General features: G+C 32.6%; 1 protein-coding gene across 6 annotated transcripts in view; it reads left to right on the top strand.

Moving 5' to 3' along the window:
* The window catches only part of DGKB (diacylglycerol kinase beta), a 638,855-nt gene that overhangs the window by 155,437 nt on the left and 465,218 nt on the right, over positions 1-18,200 (top strand). For 2 of the 6 annotated variants that reach the window (XM_055314471.1, XM_055314475.1), the window contains one exon: positions 18,004-18,036. The exons of 2 other annotated variants lie outside the window; for them this stretch is intronic. In XM_055314471.1, coding sequence (XP_055170446.1) covers positions 18,004-18,036 — 33 coding nt within the window. Of the gene's footprint in view, positions 1-18,000; positions 18,037-18,200 lie in introns of all 6 variants that reach the window. 2 more of the 6 variants (XM_055314470.1, XM_055314474.1) reach the window with 1 other exon arrangement.

Below are 18,200 nucleotides of genomic sequence, written 5' to 3'. Positions count from 1 at the left end.
TTAAAATTATTTTTAATAGTACATAAATTTGTTAGATCAAACAGAAATCAATGCAATAGGCTAGATAGAGTCTCTGATTCTTAGAGTAATCTCATAGAGCTATAAATTTGATCAGCTTCTCTAGAACTGTAGTTTCATCCATACATTCATTCCAGGTTTTATATATTTTTTTTATGATCAGTCAAATTGGGTCTCTAGGAGTATACATGTTTTCATAATGATTCTTCAGTTTGACTGAGGCTTTTATTACATTGATTCTTTCACTATCAACAAAAGAGAACTTGAGATGTCTCATGAGGAAGTGGCATCTTAAACTTTATGTTTGAACAGTAAAATGAAGCAGATCCTCATAAAAATAATTTTTATTATATTTAGCTCTATGATTTAATTTAGTATTCTCCATGCATAGAATGCTTATTGTACATTACTATTTAAAAGCAAGATTTTTATTTTCTAAGTAAGGGATTGATTAGTCCTTTTCTGTATCAATATATATTAGTAAAGCTAATAAGTTAAAATATAGGGATGATATAATGTTGATTACTTTAAATTAGAGTTTATTTTTTAAAAATTTTATTTATTTATTTGTGTGAGAGAGAGACAGAGAGAGAGAGAGAGAGAGAGAGAGAGAGAGAGAGCATGTGCAGGTGCACATGCAAGCAGGGAGAAGAGAAGACAGGGTAGGAGAGAAAGAAGGAAGGAATCCCAAGCAGACTCTGCACTGGGTACAGAGCCTGAAGCAGGGCTTGATCTCACCACCCTGAGATCATGACCTGCATTGAAACCCCAAGTCGGATGCTTAACTGACTGAGCCGTGCAGGTGCCCCTATACTGGAGTTTATGTTAGAGATAAGTACCTATGGTTTACATACCATAATGACAATGTCTTTATTTTAAGATCATTACTGATAATCAATGTGCATTTTTCTTATATACGATATCTGCAATGCCGGATTTTTTTAGGTTTTATTATCTTCTCTCTACTTCTTCCCTTCTTTCTTCTTTCCATTGTCTTTTCAAGTTATTGGAGCTAAAAATTCAGATGAGAACATTTATCTTATTTCCTACAAATTGGACTATTGATCAAAACAGGCAAGCAGATTACATATTATGGTGAGATAAATATTAACTTACAGAGGCTCTAGAGGACAAACCCTTAATTTATCCTGAGGGTAATTCAAAGAGTAAATGTAAACTTTCTTGAAGAAATGATGCCTGAATTTTGAAGAACATGTGGGGACTTGGCTGCCAAATGTAAAGTGAATGAGTAGTCTCAGCAGCAATAGAGGACAGAGTGAGAGATATTCTACTTTGGATCCACAGGAATGATGATTTGGTTGGAAAGCCAAGAGATTTCCATAAAAACTATAGAACAAGTATTAGTTGAGAAAATGAGCAACCTCTTTTTAGAAACATACTAGAGAAAGTGGCAGTGACTTAGAAAGCAAAATTATAGTTTGTTTATTTTAGGCAAAGGTTCAGAAAGCTCAATGAAAAGTTTTAAAAATGAAGTGAGATATGGAAGATCAATTTAGAAGAAAGAAAGCAGAAATAAGTTTGGGATCCTGATAACCAGAAAGGATAGAGACTAGAAACTTAAGTTTCACATGAACTCTGGATCTTTGGGCAAGTTGTTTCCTTCAGAGGGTTACAGAATGGTAACAAAAGGCTAGTGTCCAGAATATAAAAGTAATTTATGTAAATAAATAATAAGTAACAAACAACCCAATCCAAAAAGGCAAAAGACCTAAACAGCCTTTGAATAAAAAATACGTAACACCTATAAACATATAAATGCATGCACACCATCTTTACTCATCAGGAAAATACATGTTTAAATCTTGATAGTTAACATTATACACCCCTCAAAATTATTAAGACAATTGAAAATCCTAAGCTTTGGAAAGGACAGGAAGCAACTAGAGTGTTCATTTATTGCATTTATTGCAGGTGGGAGAATAAAGTGGCTCAGCCATGTTAGGATAAGGTTTGATAATATACTCTCTGTATTTGGATCCTGGCCTTTTCACTGATTTTGTGACATGAGGCAAATTATTCATATTCATATTTCATACATCTGTATTCAGTTTGTAAAATGGAATTAAATGAGTTAATTCATGAAAATTGCTTAGAAGTATGCCCAGCATATAGTGAGTGTTCAGTGTATGTCACCTAATATTACTGTTATTTTAAATATTATGTGGAATTTAAAAAGTAAATTTTAACATTTTATTATAAAATAAAATTTATTAAAAAACATAAAAATGAGAAAGAAATTAAAAATTTGTAATAATTTATATAAGAGCAGTTATTAATATATAAATGGAAGCAGTATTAAAATTTTCCTCTTGATCCTTAGGTGCATATTTTTTACATTTTTATAACTAAACTTGATATATCATGTGACACCTTATTTTTACACTTAAACTAATATCATTAAATGTATGTGTTTCTATATACTATGCAACATTGTTATTCATGGCCACATAATATCTTATGAAATGAAGATAACATAATTTAGTTGAAACAATATTTATGTCTAGCATGTTTCCAATTATTTATTTTGTTCTTATTCAGTGAACATCTTTAGGAAGAGTGACTTTTCCTGTTTACTCTGTAATAGATATTGCAAAGTATCCTTTTTTCACTCATACTGTATTATTTTGTTCTCCGCATGAATCACACTTCACAGTTGTTTAGTTCTTTCTGCACTATAAACATATTTCTAAATCAGGAACATAATGTTTGGAATGTTTCCTAAAACCAAAATAATTTTTTAGAATAAACTATTAAATACTTAAATAACTATTTTTAGATGATAATTTTATCTTATATTTCAACAAATACAGTATTATCAGAATATACTGTCAAAATAGTATCTATTGGCAGAAAGTGATATAAAATATATGTTCATTATTGTGCCCCTTTTGGACCAATTGTGGTGTCTTCTCCCCAGAATACTTTATAGTCTTGTTATAATATTCTTGTTATAATATTCTATAATATTCTATATTACCTTAAATAAACCGTAAAGAATCTCAACAAAATCAATAATGAAGCTCATTAGCTGAGAGAAAGGAAAATAAAACTATTTGGAAAATATAAATTCTAGACATATTCTTAGACTTGATTCACATTTTTCCGACTACCTCTCTTCTTTACTGTGACTGAAAACTTGGACAAAGTTGTGTTGCTGAAATACCAGTCCACACATCTCTACATATAACACCCTTGGGGAACCATATGTCTATATTACCTTCTCTTCTTCCAATCTTTGCTTGCTCTTCTACAATTATAAGAATCCTACTAAATTATGCATTGTAGATATGGTGATTAAGTCTTACATAGCATTGAATATGTTAAGTCTTTCCTTAAAGTATGTATTTAATCAAGTCATTACTCTTTAGCGATGTCAAAAGTTCTGTTAGAGAGTGGAAGTATGGGTGTGTGAGTTTTCCTCATAGTCCAGTTACTATGGGCTCTTTCTGTACTCTCTATTTATCCCTTAACTGTAACCAGAAATAGTTAATAATGACAATTTCAGTAGTAAACATTAGCCAATTAAAGGAGAGAGGGAAATGTTTGAATTCTGTGTGATTCTGAAATTTGAATTTTGAATGCTCTGTAACCTTACTTCCTATACTAGTTGTAGAGCTCCCAGAAGTCTGGTGGAGAGGTGTGAACAGTTGGCTAAGGATGTGACTTGCTGCACTGAGCTTCAGTTTTTATTTAACATCATTTCCCTTCTTTGCATTTACCTCTTTAACCTTTAACCACAGTTACTGAAGTCATCTATTTTCTTGAAATTCTTTATGTAATGTACCATGGGTTTGTGCCTGTGCAATTTTCTTTTTTGTCTAAAGAGTGGGGACAAAGCCCATTGTCAGTGCTCAATAAATGTTTCATCAATGTCATTACTTAATATTCATTTAATTAATATTCATTATAGATCAATTCATAATTGTCATCATAGTAATGATAGGCAAAAAAGAATCTAATTTTTCCATACTTTGAAAATCTAACTCAGACTCATTTTTATGGTATTATTCATAAAAGATGGCTGCTTTTTATTTATTTATTTTTAAAAATGTGTAGAATTAAATTCTGAACCTTCCTATATTTTTTGCCAATGGTTTTCTGACTCAAATTCCAGTGAGGAACACATTTAAGCACTAAAGCCCTATAATGTTTATAAAATATGTGTATATCCATTTTAATTGGGCAGAGTATTCATGTATTTATATTTTAAATGTACATAGTATAAGAAATGGGAAAAGGAACCTGCATCACTAAGTTATGACTCCGTCGTCTACACTTGTGAGATGAACCATTTATCTGTTACATTGTCTTAGTTAGATTGATTTCAGGGGTTTCCGAAGAACCTGTCTTTGTAGTAGCTTAGGCTGTAATATAGAATATGTATAGTTATAAATAAGATCTAATCTAGAAGAAAAAATTAATTATATTGTGGCAAATTATATTTGTTTCTACCTAAATGAATATGGTAGAGTTATTTTTAGGATTCTAAAATATTATTTTTAGTTTTTTTTTTAAATAGAGCTTCAAAGATAATACATTTCTATAATATTTCTGTATCACTATTTTAAGGAAACAAACCTGTACTCTGTTAATTTGTCATGATTTATGGAAAAGCAAAAACAAAGCCTGATATGACATAAACTGGATGTTTAATTAATTGAAAATCCGATGGAAGTCTAAAACATATAGGCAAAAATGACCTTTATCTAAAGAAGGATAAAAAATACTTGAAAGCTAAAATCTAGGAAATAGGATAAAACAAAGTAAATAATATCCTCTATGTACCTGATTCAAAAGTGAGAATATGTGATTATCCATTAATGAATTAAATTATTCTACAACTTATTACCAATAACAATCAAATCACCTTGTATAACTAAGCAGCAATCTAAAACAATAAATTTATACCAAAATCAAATTAGACTTAAAAATTCACTAATATTCTAAAACAATTGACAGAGGTAGTTTGCAGATTTGTTCCTGAGTTTCTTAGTATCCATACGAAAAGGGGGGAAATATAGTCTTGACAGTCTTGACAACATAAAAACAAATCATTCATTTAGCGGAAAGACTTTTTATTGTTATTGTTGTTACTAAGATCTCAGATTAATTTCTTCCATACCAAATTGTATCGGGAAGGCACTACGGCTCAACAATATTGCTGTAATCATAGTAGTGTTTGTTTCCTTTGGTTTTCCTTTTTTATAACAACTGTCAATGCAGACTGATGGCTTATGGCCAAAGTGCATTTTAGTATAAAGAAGTCTACCTGTTGCCAAAATAAAATAGTAATAATTCTGCCATAAGAAAAAAGAAACAAGCATTGTAGTTAAGTTAGATGGGTCTCATACGTGAAGATTTATTGCATTGAGCAGAAGAAAATGTTAATAGCAATTGTTTTACATGATCAAGAATACTAAAGAAAAATCTACTTTATAAATACTGACTTAAAAGGAATAACTACAAGGTTAAGAAAAGATGTAGAGAAAAAAATATTTTAGCAGAAACTGAAGTATATCAGTGTCTATATAGGAGAGAATCAACTTTGAGGACACTGAATCAGTAATTTGAAAGAGAGGATTAAGAAAATCTCCTTTAGTGAAAGGAGAATGGCAATAAGGTGCTATCCTTAAACAAAAAATTAAGATTTTTTTTAAAGTCTAAGTATAATGAAGAAAATAAAATTAAGCTAAAAAGAACCTACATCTCTTCAAACTCATTCATCTATTTAGTATGATTCCCATGTAATATATATATTAAATAATGTGATCCCATATTTTCCCTGGATGAATAAATATGTACAAATATAAATTCCTCGAACTATAAAGAATACCAATAAGGAAGGACTTGTTTTTTTAAAAAAATATTATTTATTTATTTATGAGAGACACAGAAACAGAGGAAAGACATAGGCAGAGGGAGAAGCAGGCTCCATGCAGGGAGCCCGAAGTGGGACTCAATCCCGGGACCCCAGGATTACGCACTGGGCCAAAGGCAGATGCTCAACTGCTAAGCCACTCAGGCATCCCAGGAAGTACCTGTTTTTAACAAATATTAGGATTATGCTTATTAAAGTTACAGTGATCAAAATAATGTAAACGCCTCTAGAAAATATAAGGACCTTGTAAAAAGTCTATAACATAGTAAATTATATGTAGTAATGTAGTATATGACGAAGGTCACCTATTAAATCTGATGGAGATCAGTGGTTTGATATTACTGCACAGCCATATGGGAAACTAAATTAAGATAAATTCCACTTTATACCTATTCCAGAATAAATCAAACATGGATTGAATGTTTATTTTTGGCTTATAAAAATATTTTTTCTTGCCTTTTACCTTTTTCCTAAAAGGAAAAGATTAAAGAAAATGTTGATAGACTTGACCAATCCAAAAATTATTTTTAAAATGATAAAGACCAAAATTCATAAATCAAGGCAAACATAAGCATCACAACAAAATGCCTTGTTTTGTAAAATTAATGCAAATAACCATAAAGTAACTTAAAACCTTAACTCTTATCAATAATTGAGAGAAACAAATTAAAACAAGTCAGACATCATACTTTTTCTATCTGGTGAGACACAATTGTCAGAAACAATTGCCAGAAATTGGCATAAATGCTCCCAAATATGGGAACCTCTGTATTGATATTTCTGCTTGTTCTCTCCAGAGGAAGATTGGGGTTAGGGAATGGCATATATTCAGAACTAACTATATCACAGTAGAAATAAATACTTTATATCATGTCTGTCTTCTAACTTTTAAATTTCAGGTGCAATAAAAATCAGGTCCCTTCACCACTAGGTATTTAAGGACAAATTCCACCTTGTAAAGGTAAACTGTGGTTTTAATGATTCCAGATGAAGTGGTGGTGATCATGAAGTATTTATATACATGCCTTTCTCTGTTTTACTATTAAATATAATTTACTATTCTCCACTTTCAACCTGAAACCTGAACAAAAATTGATTCATTTAAAACTTGATCTATACACCAATTTCATGCACAGTGCAGTGATTTTTGACTCACTTTTTTCCCCCTTAGTTCAACCCTGTTTCCCTTTTTTGTAGACTAATGATTGTTTAGTTCTTTTGAGGCTGCCATACTCACTCCTCACCTCCCAGTCTAGATGATAAAATACATTACTTCAAATTCTGTTGCTAATACTCACAGAAGCTTTAACCAATTTGGCCTCATTTGCCCACAGAAACTCAAGTCCTGGAGGAATACAGCTCAACCTGCATTTTCTATTCCCTATAATATTCCTATTTCACCCCAACCTCAACTATTCTTGAATTCTTCCATTTAGTTACCGTTATTCCACCATCCTTGAGTCACGAAGGCCTGTATCCCTCCAGTTCTTAAATTGTGGCACTTTCTGCATCTCTCCCCATTTTTCTCCTTTCATGACATTTGCCATAATATGTAATAATATATCGACTCACTGATTTACAATTGAAACACTTAAATAAGGTGTAACCTAACCTGCTTGTGATAGATAGCACTAGATAGCACTGGCCAGCACAATTTGAGTCCAGTACTGGAACTACTTTGTTTCTACTCTTGGTAGTATGTTTGCCCTTAAACCCATATTAAAGATTTAGCTGTTCCTTTCTGCTATTTTTCTATATTTGTAAATGGATGTGGTCTTTGTCTTCTTCTTAATGTAGCCATAAGTATGTGCAGCTGTGAAGGTACACTCACTGTGTCAAATTTTCCTCCTCCTTCTACCTCAACTTACTTTCCTCCTTCCTTACTTCTCCCAATTCCTGACTATAAAATGGGTGGGAAACTGTTCTTGTAATTCATCACAAATCCAGAAGCACTCTTTGGTTGGACTCCCAAGGAGCAGAGCATGAACCAGGGATTTAGCTGTTTGTGACTTATAGAGGTAGGAATGTTTCTTTATAAAACCATCTGCAAGAGAGGGAGGAAGCAGGAAAGAAAAGGGGCTTTGAGCAAGGAAGAGGTGACAGGGAGAATGTAAGCCTTGGCCTGAACTTTGAGAGCTCTGGCATAAAATCATACCATGGGGTATGGCCTATAAAAGGCCTTAAGACAAGGGGTCTGAAGACAAGGGGTTGTTCTTAAAACAAGGGGCTGGCTTTTTCTAACCCCTATCACTCATTCATTAGCTGTGACTTCCTCCAGAGTAGTGGGTGCTTGCTCCCTGGAGAGCCACTCCTGGAATAAAGAATAATTCTTCAGAAAATGGAACAATTAGGAGTTCTCAGCAGTCCACACTTATAGCAATTAGAGATAGGTACTCTGGCAAGGTGACAAAGGATTCTGCTTTGGCTACCAACAATATCCACTAGACCCCCTTTTCAAGAATCCTCTTATTGAATCCCCTGCAGCACTGAGAGTATTTTAAGGGCTCCGTTCTCATACCGTGGCATTCACCCAACATGTTTCATCTAGGTTTTATTCTACCTTGCTAGCCGCACTTGATCCATATTGCTAAATTCCTAGTCCTTTAATTCTTAAATATGGTTCTCTTTCCATTTTTAACTATATTCTTATGTCGTTATGCTCTCTACAAATTAGCTCATTTGATTCCATGAGTACAACTACCACTTTTGAATACATCTGTGTAACCTTGTTCTCTCTGACCCCTCAAGATCCAAATACTCAGCTTCACCTTGTGAATTTCCTCTGGATGTCCCATAGAGGCTTCAACATCACTCTAGGAGCTGAACTTAAAATATTTCTTGTGAAGCTCTTTTCTCTGCTCAATGACCAATGCTTCCTCCACTCTCACCACTCACACAAAAAGGGTTTTAAATCTCTTTATCTCTAGCACCTAATTCAGTGTAATGAATAGTAGATGCTCAACAAATATTTACTGAATTAATAAATTACAATTACATGTCTCTTTTTATCCCCATCAGTTATTACTTTCTCTTGAGTCAAGAAGAAAATATATTAGACAGTGACGTGAGTATCATATAACAAATTAAAATGAATATGTGGCAGGGAGGCTTATTTTAAAAAATCATTCATAATACATGGTAAATAAATCTTATTCTTATAAGCTAATAAAATTGAGTCTAAAGTATGTGAAGATGAGGTAATATTAGTGGACATCTAATGAGCATTGTGTTTCTGGAGTGGCACTTGAAGTATTTTATAATCATTACTAAATTTCAGAAAACCTGAGATTGTTAAGTTATTGTAGTTATATAAAATATCCAATAGATGGTACTGTAAAATGCCTAATTTTTAAAATAAAGTGGCACTGCAGCTAGAAAGCTTAAAGGAAATATTTCAGAATTCTAAGGATAATCAAGACACTTTTCTTTGGATATCAAATTATATTCAAAATCTGATTTTTTAAAAAGATAGCTTAAGCAATGCAGTAGTCTATGTAAAGTATCATAAATATTCATTCTTAGTTTAGCTCAGAAAATGAAAATTGATGTTTCCTACTAAATGTAACTCTAAATTTGTTCATATTCTATTAGTAGTATTTTTTGTGTATGTGATGCTTACCCTTAGTTAGTATTACTCAAATCACAGCATCTTCAGAAAAAAATTAGAGCAACATGTCTTTGTCACTGAAATTCTACAGAAAATTTTATGTAAAAATAAAGCAGGCCTGTGTGAGACAATCTCCTTCTTACTTAGAATGAGTTCATTATTTCTTTCATATGTTGGTTTCTATGAAAACCAGTCTAATACCTGAATGTAAAAGTATAACATACATTCAGAACATTTAAAAATGATCTTATGGAGTCATTTTAGTTAATAATTTAAAAAATGTTAATTAATTTACATTTTTAAGAAAATATTTAAAAGAATAATTTAATTATTTTAATTAATAATTAAAAATTTAAAATTAATAATTTAAAAACTGGTTATTAGAGTTTGTTCCTGAAGAGCAATGAAAAGTAGCAATTTGTAAATATCCTTATATAACTTGGTGCTCATCGGTATTTCCATTTTAAAGTGGTGCTTGTTTATATGTAAGAATGAATGCCCAATATTTATTATCAGCACTAAGTTTTACACAACCTAAAACTGTCTGAGGAATTATATAATAACAGAAAGCTTGAAGATCTCTGTATATCTTACTTTAAATATTACATGTAGCTTTTTAAAATTTTTGCTACTCTTTATGATATTGTTCTTGAATATTGGTGCGTATTCCTTTGTATTAGGCTTATTTGTTAGTTTATTCAGTAATCTTTGATTGCATGTGACAGTATGCCAAGTACTAGAGAAACCAAGAAAAATAGCTTTTAGGAAGAATTTTTTTCCATGAACCAGCAGCGTCTTATGGGATATGCAGCATATCCCCTTTGGTTTCTTTATGCATTTACTGTTTTTTTTTCCATGTTTTATATAATCTGAATATATTATATTATATTATGCATTCTCTTAAAAAGAATAAAGTCTTAGGTAGATATGAATATTCTGCTTAAAGAAAATATGCTACTGAAATACCTTGAGCTAGCTTAAGTAATGGAGGTTATTTTTTTATTAAAAAGAATAATAATTAATTCTTTGGCAAATCTAGGCTTTTCTGATCAATTTCTCCTAAGCCATAGCAAAATAGTGATGCTAGATTTGTAGTAGAAAAGTATGGGATGAAAAACTACTTTCCTGGATACTTGGGAGTTAAACATGATTTGTCCTGTGTAATGATAACATCTTTATGGACTCATCAAGGAATAAAGTAGAATCCTGCTCAGGCCCTTTAAGATTTTGTGTGCATTACATATTATGTTCTTTTCAAAAACACTAACACATACTGATTCATTTACTCAGATTTCCTCGTATGCTGGATGTATATAACATTACATGGCCAAGTTCCTACTTGAGCTAAATGGGTTTAAATATAAACTGTGCATGCAGATCTCAAGTGATAGTCTCTTAATAGATGTCAGATACTCTTTATTGCTGCCCTCTTTTATTTCAGTAACATTTTAATTAATTCACACTGATTGAATAAATGTACATTGAGACTTGTTTCCTAATGAGGGCGCATTTAGAGGAAAGGTTTTGCATCATTCTGATATCCTGTGGGTAATTATATTCTAATTATATGGTCGGGGGAAAAGAGTCTATAACTCAGTACTGATATTGTTCGTTGGACCCAATTAATTACATGCACATAATGAAAGTTCATGATAAGGTTGACTGGCAGTCAGTGTAAAATTTTAACTCAATTGAATCTTACTCTAATGTGAGTGCAGAATTGGACTTTAACCTGGTTAGAAAATGCTTTGGTGTGAGATCAGTGGATATTTAGAGGGGCAAAGGATAAGAACAAATTTCATTATAACTTATTTGTTTTTTAATTTGAGGTCTTTTCCAAGATTGATGAAAAGGAAAACTTAGCAGCCTAATGCTTTAATTCTAAATATTTTTATCAATATTCTTTCACTACCCACAGTGATTTTTCCATATTTTAGAAAGCCACACTGAAACATTTTGAGAATGGGATCATGTTGAGAAAAAGAATAGTCATAACAGGAAGTATTATTGATTAATTTTATTTATATAAGATTCAGTAGATATTATAATCTATAATAGTAGGTGTGGTTTTTTGAGGGTGTTTTTTTTTATTTAAAACCACCAACTGCACTCATATTCCTATCCCAAACATCCCAAACAGAATCATACATATGTACTCATAAATAGGTAGGTATTGATTATCTTTATGTAAAGTAAGAATTCTGAAGAATTATCTGACACAAATAATCAGTAAGACATGTGCATTTCTTCTTGAAATATATTTTGAAGATGTTTGAATCTGATGTTTAAGGATTTTGCAATATTTCAAACAAAAATTAAAGCCATGGGTGCCTGGGTGATTCAGTGGTTAAGCGGCCATCTCTTGATTTCAGCTCAGGACATGATCTCAGGGTCCTGGGGTTGAGTCCTGTATCAGGCTCTGCATTCAGCAGGAAGTCCGTTTGAGGATTCTGTCCCTCCCCTCACTCAGGGGAGCATGAGAGGACGTACACACTCTCTCTCTCTCTCAATAAAATAAATAAATCTTTAAAAAAAAAACACAAAAACTTAGAGTCATTCTCTAAATATCAGCTCCCATCCTTCCTTTGCTCAATGTAATTATTTTCTTTGAATGAAAGGACATTCAGGGGATCCCTGAGTGGCGCAGCGGTTTAGCGCCTGCCTTTGGCCCAGGGCGCGATCCTGGAGACTCGGGATCGAATCCCACGTCGGGCTCCCGGTGCATGGAGCCTGCTTCTCCCTCTGCCTGTGTCTCTGCCTCTCTCTCTCTATCTGTGTGTGACTATTATAAATAAACAAAAATTTAAAAAAAAAAAGAAAGGACATTCATTTCCAAAATGATAGCCATAGTTATGATACCTGTGGTCCATTTGAGGACTGAGGAGTATTGCAAGGAAGACTTTGTTCTTTCCTTTTTCTTAGGTTCTCTTGTCTCCCTCTCCCTTTTTCTGTGTTGCTGTCTCTCTTTGATCTCTTCTCTCCCTTTCTGCATCTTTCCTTCTTTCTCTCTCCTGTAACAGCCCTAACATATACATTTCATTAAAGAAAAAAAAAAAGAAATCTGTTGGTTCCATCTACTTATGAGCAACAAATACAGTTTGAGATGAAGAAAATGTGATTAGTCCTTTTTTGCTGAGCTCTATCTAGGCAGGCATTGAAAATTAGGAGAGTCTTTTAGGTTCTAAAGTTATTAAGACACTTACTATTTATTGGAAACTTAAATTTGTTAGATGACCTTTTAATCTTGAAAGCAGCTATAGTTATCATGCCTACCAGACATATGAGGAAAGTGAAGCATAGAGAGATTTAAGAAATTTACCTAAAATCACACAACATGCAGATGGCACAAGCAATACAAGCCCTCCCCAAATTCAATGTTCTAAACCCATTTTTAGTTTCCATGCTGAATTCCCCAACAATTAGTGAAGAATGATTTTATTTAGGGGATTCAGATCAGCATTTCAAAAAGGAATGGAAAAAAATAGCCATTTCTGAAATAGAAGGGAATAGAAGTGGAGAAGACAATAGAACATATCAGAGAGTAGGGCATATAAGGTAGGTGGTCTTTGTGAAATTATTTTACAATTATGTAAATATACACATATTTTCACTATGGATCAGAGTGAAAAATAAATTGAAGAACTCTATTCAACCGTATGGGCTTCTGAAGATTTTATAAGACCTAGCTAAGTAGGATAACATTTCTAATGGTTTTATTTCACTCGCTGGTCAATTAGGCAAGACAACAACAATAAAAATAACATTAGAAACAGTTTCACTGTTGCTGACTGCTTTTATATGTAGATATCCATCTTTGAAACTTGGATATCTCTATAAAGATAAATTTTTAACATTCTTATTGAAAACATTTGGTGCCTCTTAATTTTCCAAATATCCGTTGCACTAGGTGTACTTTCCCTGAAGGCTCAGGATGTTTCCTTTCTAGACACAAGCATACAGGAATACCTCCATTAAGGAGGGAGCTTCACAATACCTCCTGTGCAAAATCTTCTGAACTAAACTCTGCAAATATGTGTAAACAATCCAATAATAGGAATGGACACTTCTGTGAGCACTTAAAATTATAAAGGTAATGAAATTGTCTCAATTAAAAATATTCTTACCATTAAATTTATGTTGATGCAAGCTTAAAAATTTGGCTCAAGTGAGAAGTGGTTATTCAAGGGACCCAGGTAAGATTATAACATGTGTGACTTCTAAAATATTTTATTTTTGATGGTTATAATTAGATATGTCATAGTGCTGCTGGAAAAAAAAATTAATGATCCTTCTAATTGACATACTTGCCATAGATTGAAGTAATCATAGGCTATAACAATTATTTGTAGCATAAAAATTACTTCATTCCCACTTTAAAAAATTTGTGTTGTGTTCAAATGTCTGGCGTACACACTTAGGAACTACAAAATCATAATAGGGTAAACAAGTAATGAATCTGGAATGTGACAGTAAAATTCACCTAAACCAAACTTGGTTACTTTCTATTTGGTAGAGATGCCTTTGATACACTTTATTAGCAAGTGTGAGAGAAAAACTTCTGCCCTTAAACCTGTCAGTGTACTATTTTAGGAAGAAAATTGTCCTTTTCCCTAACTTGCTTTTCTTTCTCTCACTTCTTTTTTGATCCCAGAGATATCTAACTGTATATAAAGAAGGCAGCTATTTAAAATTGTTTTATTATGGGTACTCTAATTTACCAGGGTACTAGACATTATTATGTTAAATTAACCCTTATTGATATTCAAGCCACTTCTTTCAGGCAAAACAGATATATATTGTGGTCTCTCAATACTTCCCAGTTTTAAAATAATTTGATTTTCAAATCACCTAAAAAATAGAGATGTGGCTAAAAAGAAGCCTGAAATAATTCTTATTGAACTTGTTTGAATAAATGGAGCCTGGGACAGGGAAATACTATATTAGGATTCTGTTAGTAATACTTATTTTTCCTAGGATAGCAATCTAATCTTTCAGATTTTTAGTTTCTCAGTCTGAGAAGTGGAATATCTTGGTTTAGGGGGAGGATTAAATGAGACAATAGACATAAAAGTAATTCTTCAAAAACATAAACATTCCTATATAGTTATAGCGTGTAATTCTGTTAATTTTGCTTTAGTCTTGAAATAACTAATGACCCTTTTAATGTGAGTACTATGCTCTTATTATATTTTTACCTCAAACCTCCAGCAATCTCTCCACTAAAGGGTTTTCTTTGTCCTGTGACAATTTGGATTAAATTGTCAATTTAAAATGATTACATGTTAGAAACTATAAAGACAAGATATATCTCAGTATTTTAGAATAATAGGATTTTCAAAAATTCTTTGGTATTCGGTTGAACTTAATAGGTGCCCTAAAGACAAATGCATCTTTTAAACTAATTATCTGTACTGTGTATTCTATTTAATATTAAAATGATACTGATTAAATAAAATCAATCACATTCCTCTGCAGTCACACCTCACATTTGATTAAATACAAATATACAGTTCCTGTATTAATTTTGATTAAAAATATATTACATTTAGAATTATACACTCATGATAATTTTCAAAAAACTAAAACATTTACTCTGTTCATCCTTGATGTTTAAAAATCATATAAAAAAAGAGTATAATTGAAGTAACATAATATCTCAATTTGTTCTGTAATGAATTGCTTATCTCCTTTCGAGGTACCATAGTTTTCTTATTATGACTTGAGGGTAAGCCACTGATGGGCTTGTTAATTTAATATATACTCTTTGTCTGCACATCTTGATTATGAGTAAGCTTATATATACATTGTTTCATCACTCCTATTCCTGGAGTGAATTTTTAGTGTTGCTCTCAAGATGCCTGAGTGTTACTGGAGAAAATTCTCTGAGCTGGTGGCTTTCTCTCTTACATATTTATGACTTCTAGCCTCACTGCATTCTGAATTTTGCTTGATTCTGTTACTCATTCTATGTCATCTGCTCTCCCATTCTCAGAGAGGTAGACACAAATTCTCTACTTTCTCTCTACTCTATTCCCTTACTTTCTTCTGGTCACTACTTCACTCTCAACATTGCTCACTCTCAGTAGATGCCCAATATTCCTACTACCTTACAAAGGAAGAAGCTTACAAACATGAATATCTATATATTCTCAGTTCTCCACACAAGTGGTAGCCAAGGTTTAATTTCATCCTACTATGTCTTTTGGGGAGGGAGGGGAGAATGCCTGAAAAGGGTTTCTTATTATCTGAGTTGACATGGTTTCTGCTTTTTGTGACATCAGGCCACATGAATTCAATATATCCCCAGTCTCCGTTATTATTTTGCCATCATACATATGGAAATACATATTTTATTAAGTTGAACCTTTTGCAAATAAATAGCAGGTAGTATGATACTATATTTCTAAATATGTCAGCAGGCATCTTCTAAGATTAAGGCAGTTTTCTACAAAATTTCTATATTATTATCACATCTAGGAATATTAACAGTAATTCCATAATACTAGTCATTATCCTGTCTATATTCAAATGCTTAAAAGCATGTAAAAATGCCTTTTATAGATTTTTTGGTGGTTAAGGTGGGGTGGACAATATCTATTCAAGATATTACATCACATTTGACTATTATTATGAACCATTTTGACAACTATGATCTTTTCACTTGGCTTTCCATTGCTTTGCTCTCTATGGACATAAGTACAGTGAACATAGATTCTTGTCACAGTGGAAGGCATCTGGAAGCTGTCTCATGCTTTGGAGACAGCTTGATGGGCATCCTAGTATGCTTGCTTGAGAGTCTCTGGGACCTTCCTGGGGCCACAGCATAGGATAGGATAGGGGATCATAGGACAAGTCACTTAATCTGGATTGGAAAGAGAGCAAACCTTTATCTGTTATAATAAAGGTAGAAGAACTTCATTCATGCCTTCAAATGTTTATTCAGATCTAAACTTAGATGAAGATATGAGAAAGAAAAATAGGACAGCTGAAAAAAAATTTTGAGGTGAGCTAGACTGAGGCTAGCATGTTTTTCCCACCACTCCATTGCCCCAGGTTTTATGCAGACTGACTTTGATTCAAAAGTCAAGAATATTACTGAACTCAGAAAGCTTCAGTGAAAGTTCTATTAAATATGATTTCAGTCCATCTGAGAAGTAGCAATTACTTCCATAGGGTTCTCCTGTTAATGGGATAGTTAACCCAAGTTCATCCTCCCAGACTTGATGATTTCTTTTGATGAAAAATCTGTAGCTGCAACATTTTTTTTACTTATATTATAAAAATATCTTCTAAATAGAGGTGTATTCCTGGACATTTTAATTTTCTCTAGTGGTGCCCTAGACCCTTCTTCCGATCCACTTTTGGGTGCATTGGATCTTTTTAGTCCATCTCTGTGCTGAGTAGCTGTGAAATTGCCTGCTTCTTCAATAACTATATACAGTATATATGGGAGTGAACTATATCTGTGTTCTCAGATTGTTCAGACTCACCTTGGAGATCCATTTAGAGTTGCCTTCACATAGCTCAGTCCTGGAGAGGAAACGAAATGCTGGCCACTCCCTCCTTTTCAGAGACACATAAATGTCTAAGAATTCTTAGTTTCATATCCAATTTTCAAACCTCCACACACACCCCACAATAGGAAAACTTTGTCTGGTATTATGCGTGTGAGTTGTCAAAAATTTTCCAAATTTGTTCTGAGACACATAGGACATAGACTTTTGGAATTTGGTAACCTTTTTTTTTTTCTGTTTCTTGCTAGAAAAAAAGCTTTCCACTGTGGCTCAGGAAAGGAAGGGTGGTGAATTATTGAAGATGCACTGTCATGAAGACCAGCTTCAGTGTATTTAACTTCCTCATTTTTTCCTAATTACTCTCCAGTAAATTTTTTCTACTTATCTAATAATATTTTTACTTCTTACTGATACTAATGGAATATTTTTTTTTCTTATTTCCAGAAAAAAATCACAAAATAAAACCAACACCATAAACTATGTCTCCATCAAAAAGACACTGAGTATTTTTAGGAAGGAATGAGAGTTGGACTGGAAAATGGAAAAGTGGGCCTGGTAAATGGGCAACTTAATAAATTAGTAGGAATGGTTGATGAAATATAATGGAACTTGGAGATGAGGTCTTACTGCAAAATATAAATGTAATAGATTTGTGTTGTTTCAGAGAGGTCTGTGAAGCCAACCAAGGATGTTGATCAATCAGCTTTGGGTGGATGAAATTGCAATTTGGATAAGTAATTCACAGTCGAACCCACTCACTGCATTGGACCAATTACTTATTTTGTGAAAATATATTTATTCATGCATCTAATGAAATTAAGCAGAAAAAATATGACAGAGAAATGCATTTTTTATTTATTCACTTACTTCACAGGAGAATAGTGATATAAGAACCTTCACTGGCATTTGTTTTCAGTTTGACTTTGGTTTTTTCAGCTTTAATATGAACTTCTCTTTTTCAGCAGACTCTGCCCACTTCAGGAGTTTCAGTCCCTGAGGTGCGTAAGCAAAAAAGGTTTTCACCCTTGGAATTATAGGTCTTATATTTTTACAAAGAACATTTGGAGCTATATCAGTGACCTACTAATATCAGTTTGCATAGTTTATTTAATCTCATATTTGATATTTGAAATTGGAACCTTTATCTTTTCATAAAGAGATA

This window comes from Nyctereutes procyonoides, unplaced genomic scaffold, assembly GCF_905146905.1.
Source record: "Nyctereutes procyonoides isolate TBG_1078 unplaced genomic scaffold, NYPRO_anot_genome, whole genome shotgun sequence".
NCBI classification, from domain to species: Eukaryota; Metazoa; Chordata; class Mammalia; order Carnivora; family Canidae; genus Nyctereutes; species Nyctereutes procyonoides.
This window is presented reverse-complemented; position numbering and strand designations above follow the sequence as displayed.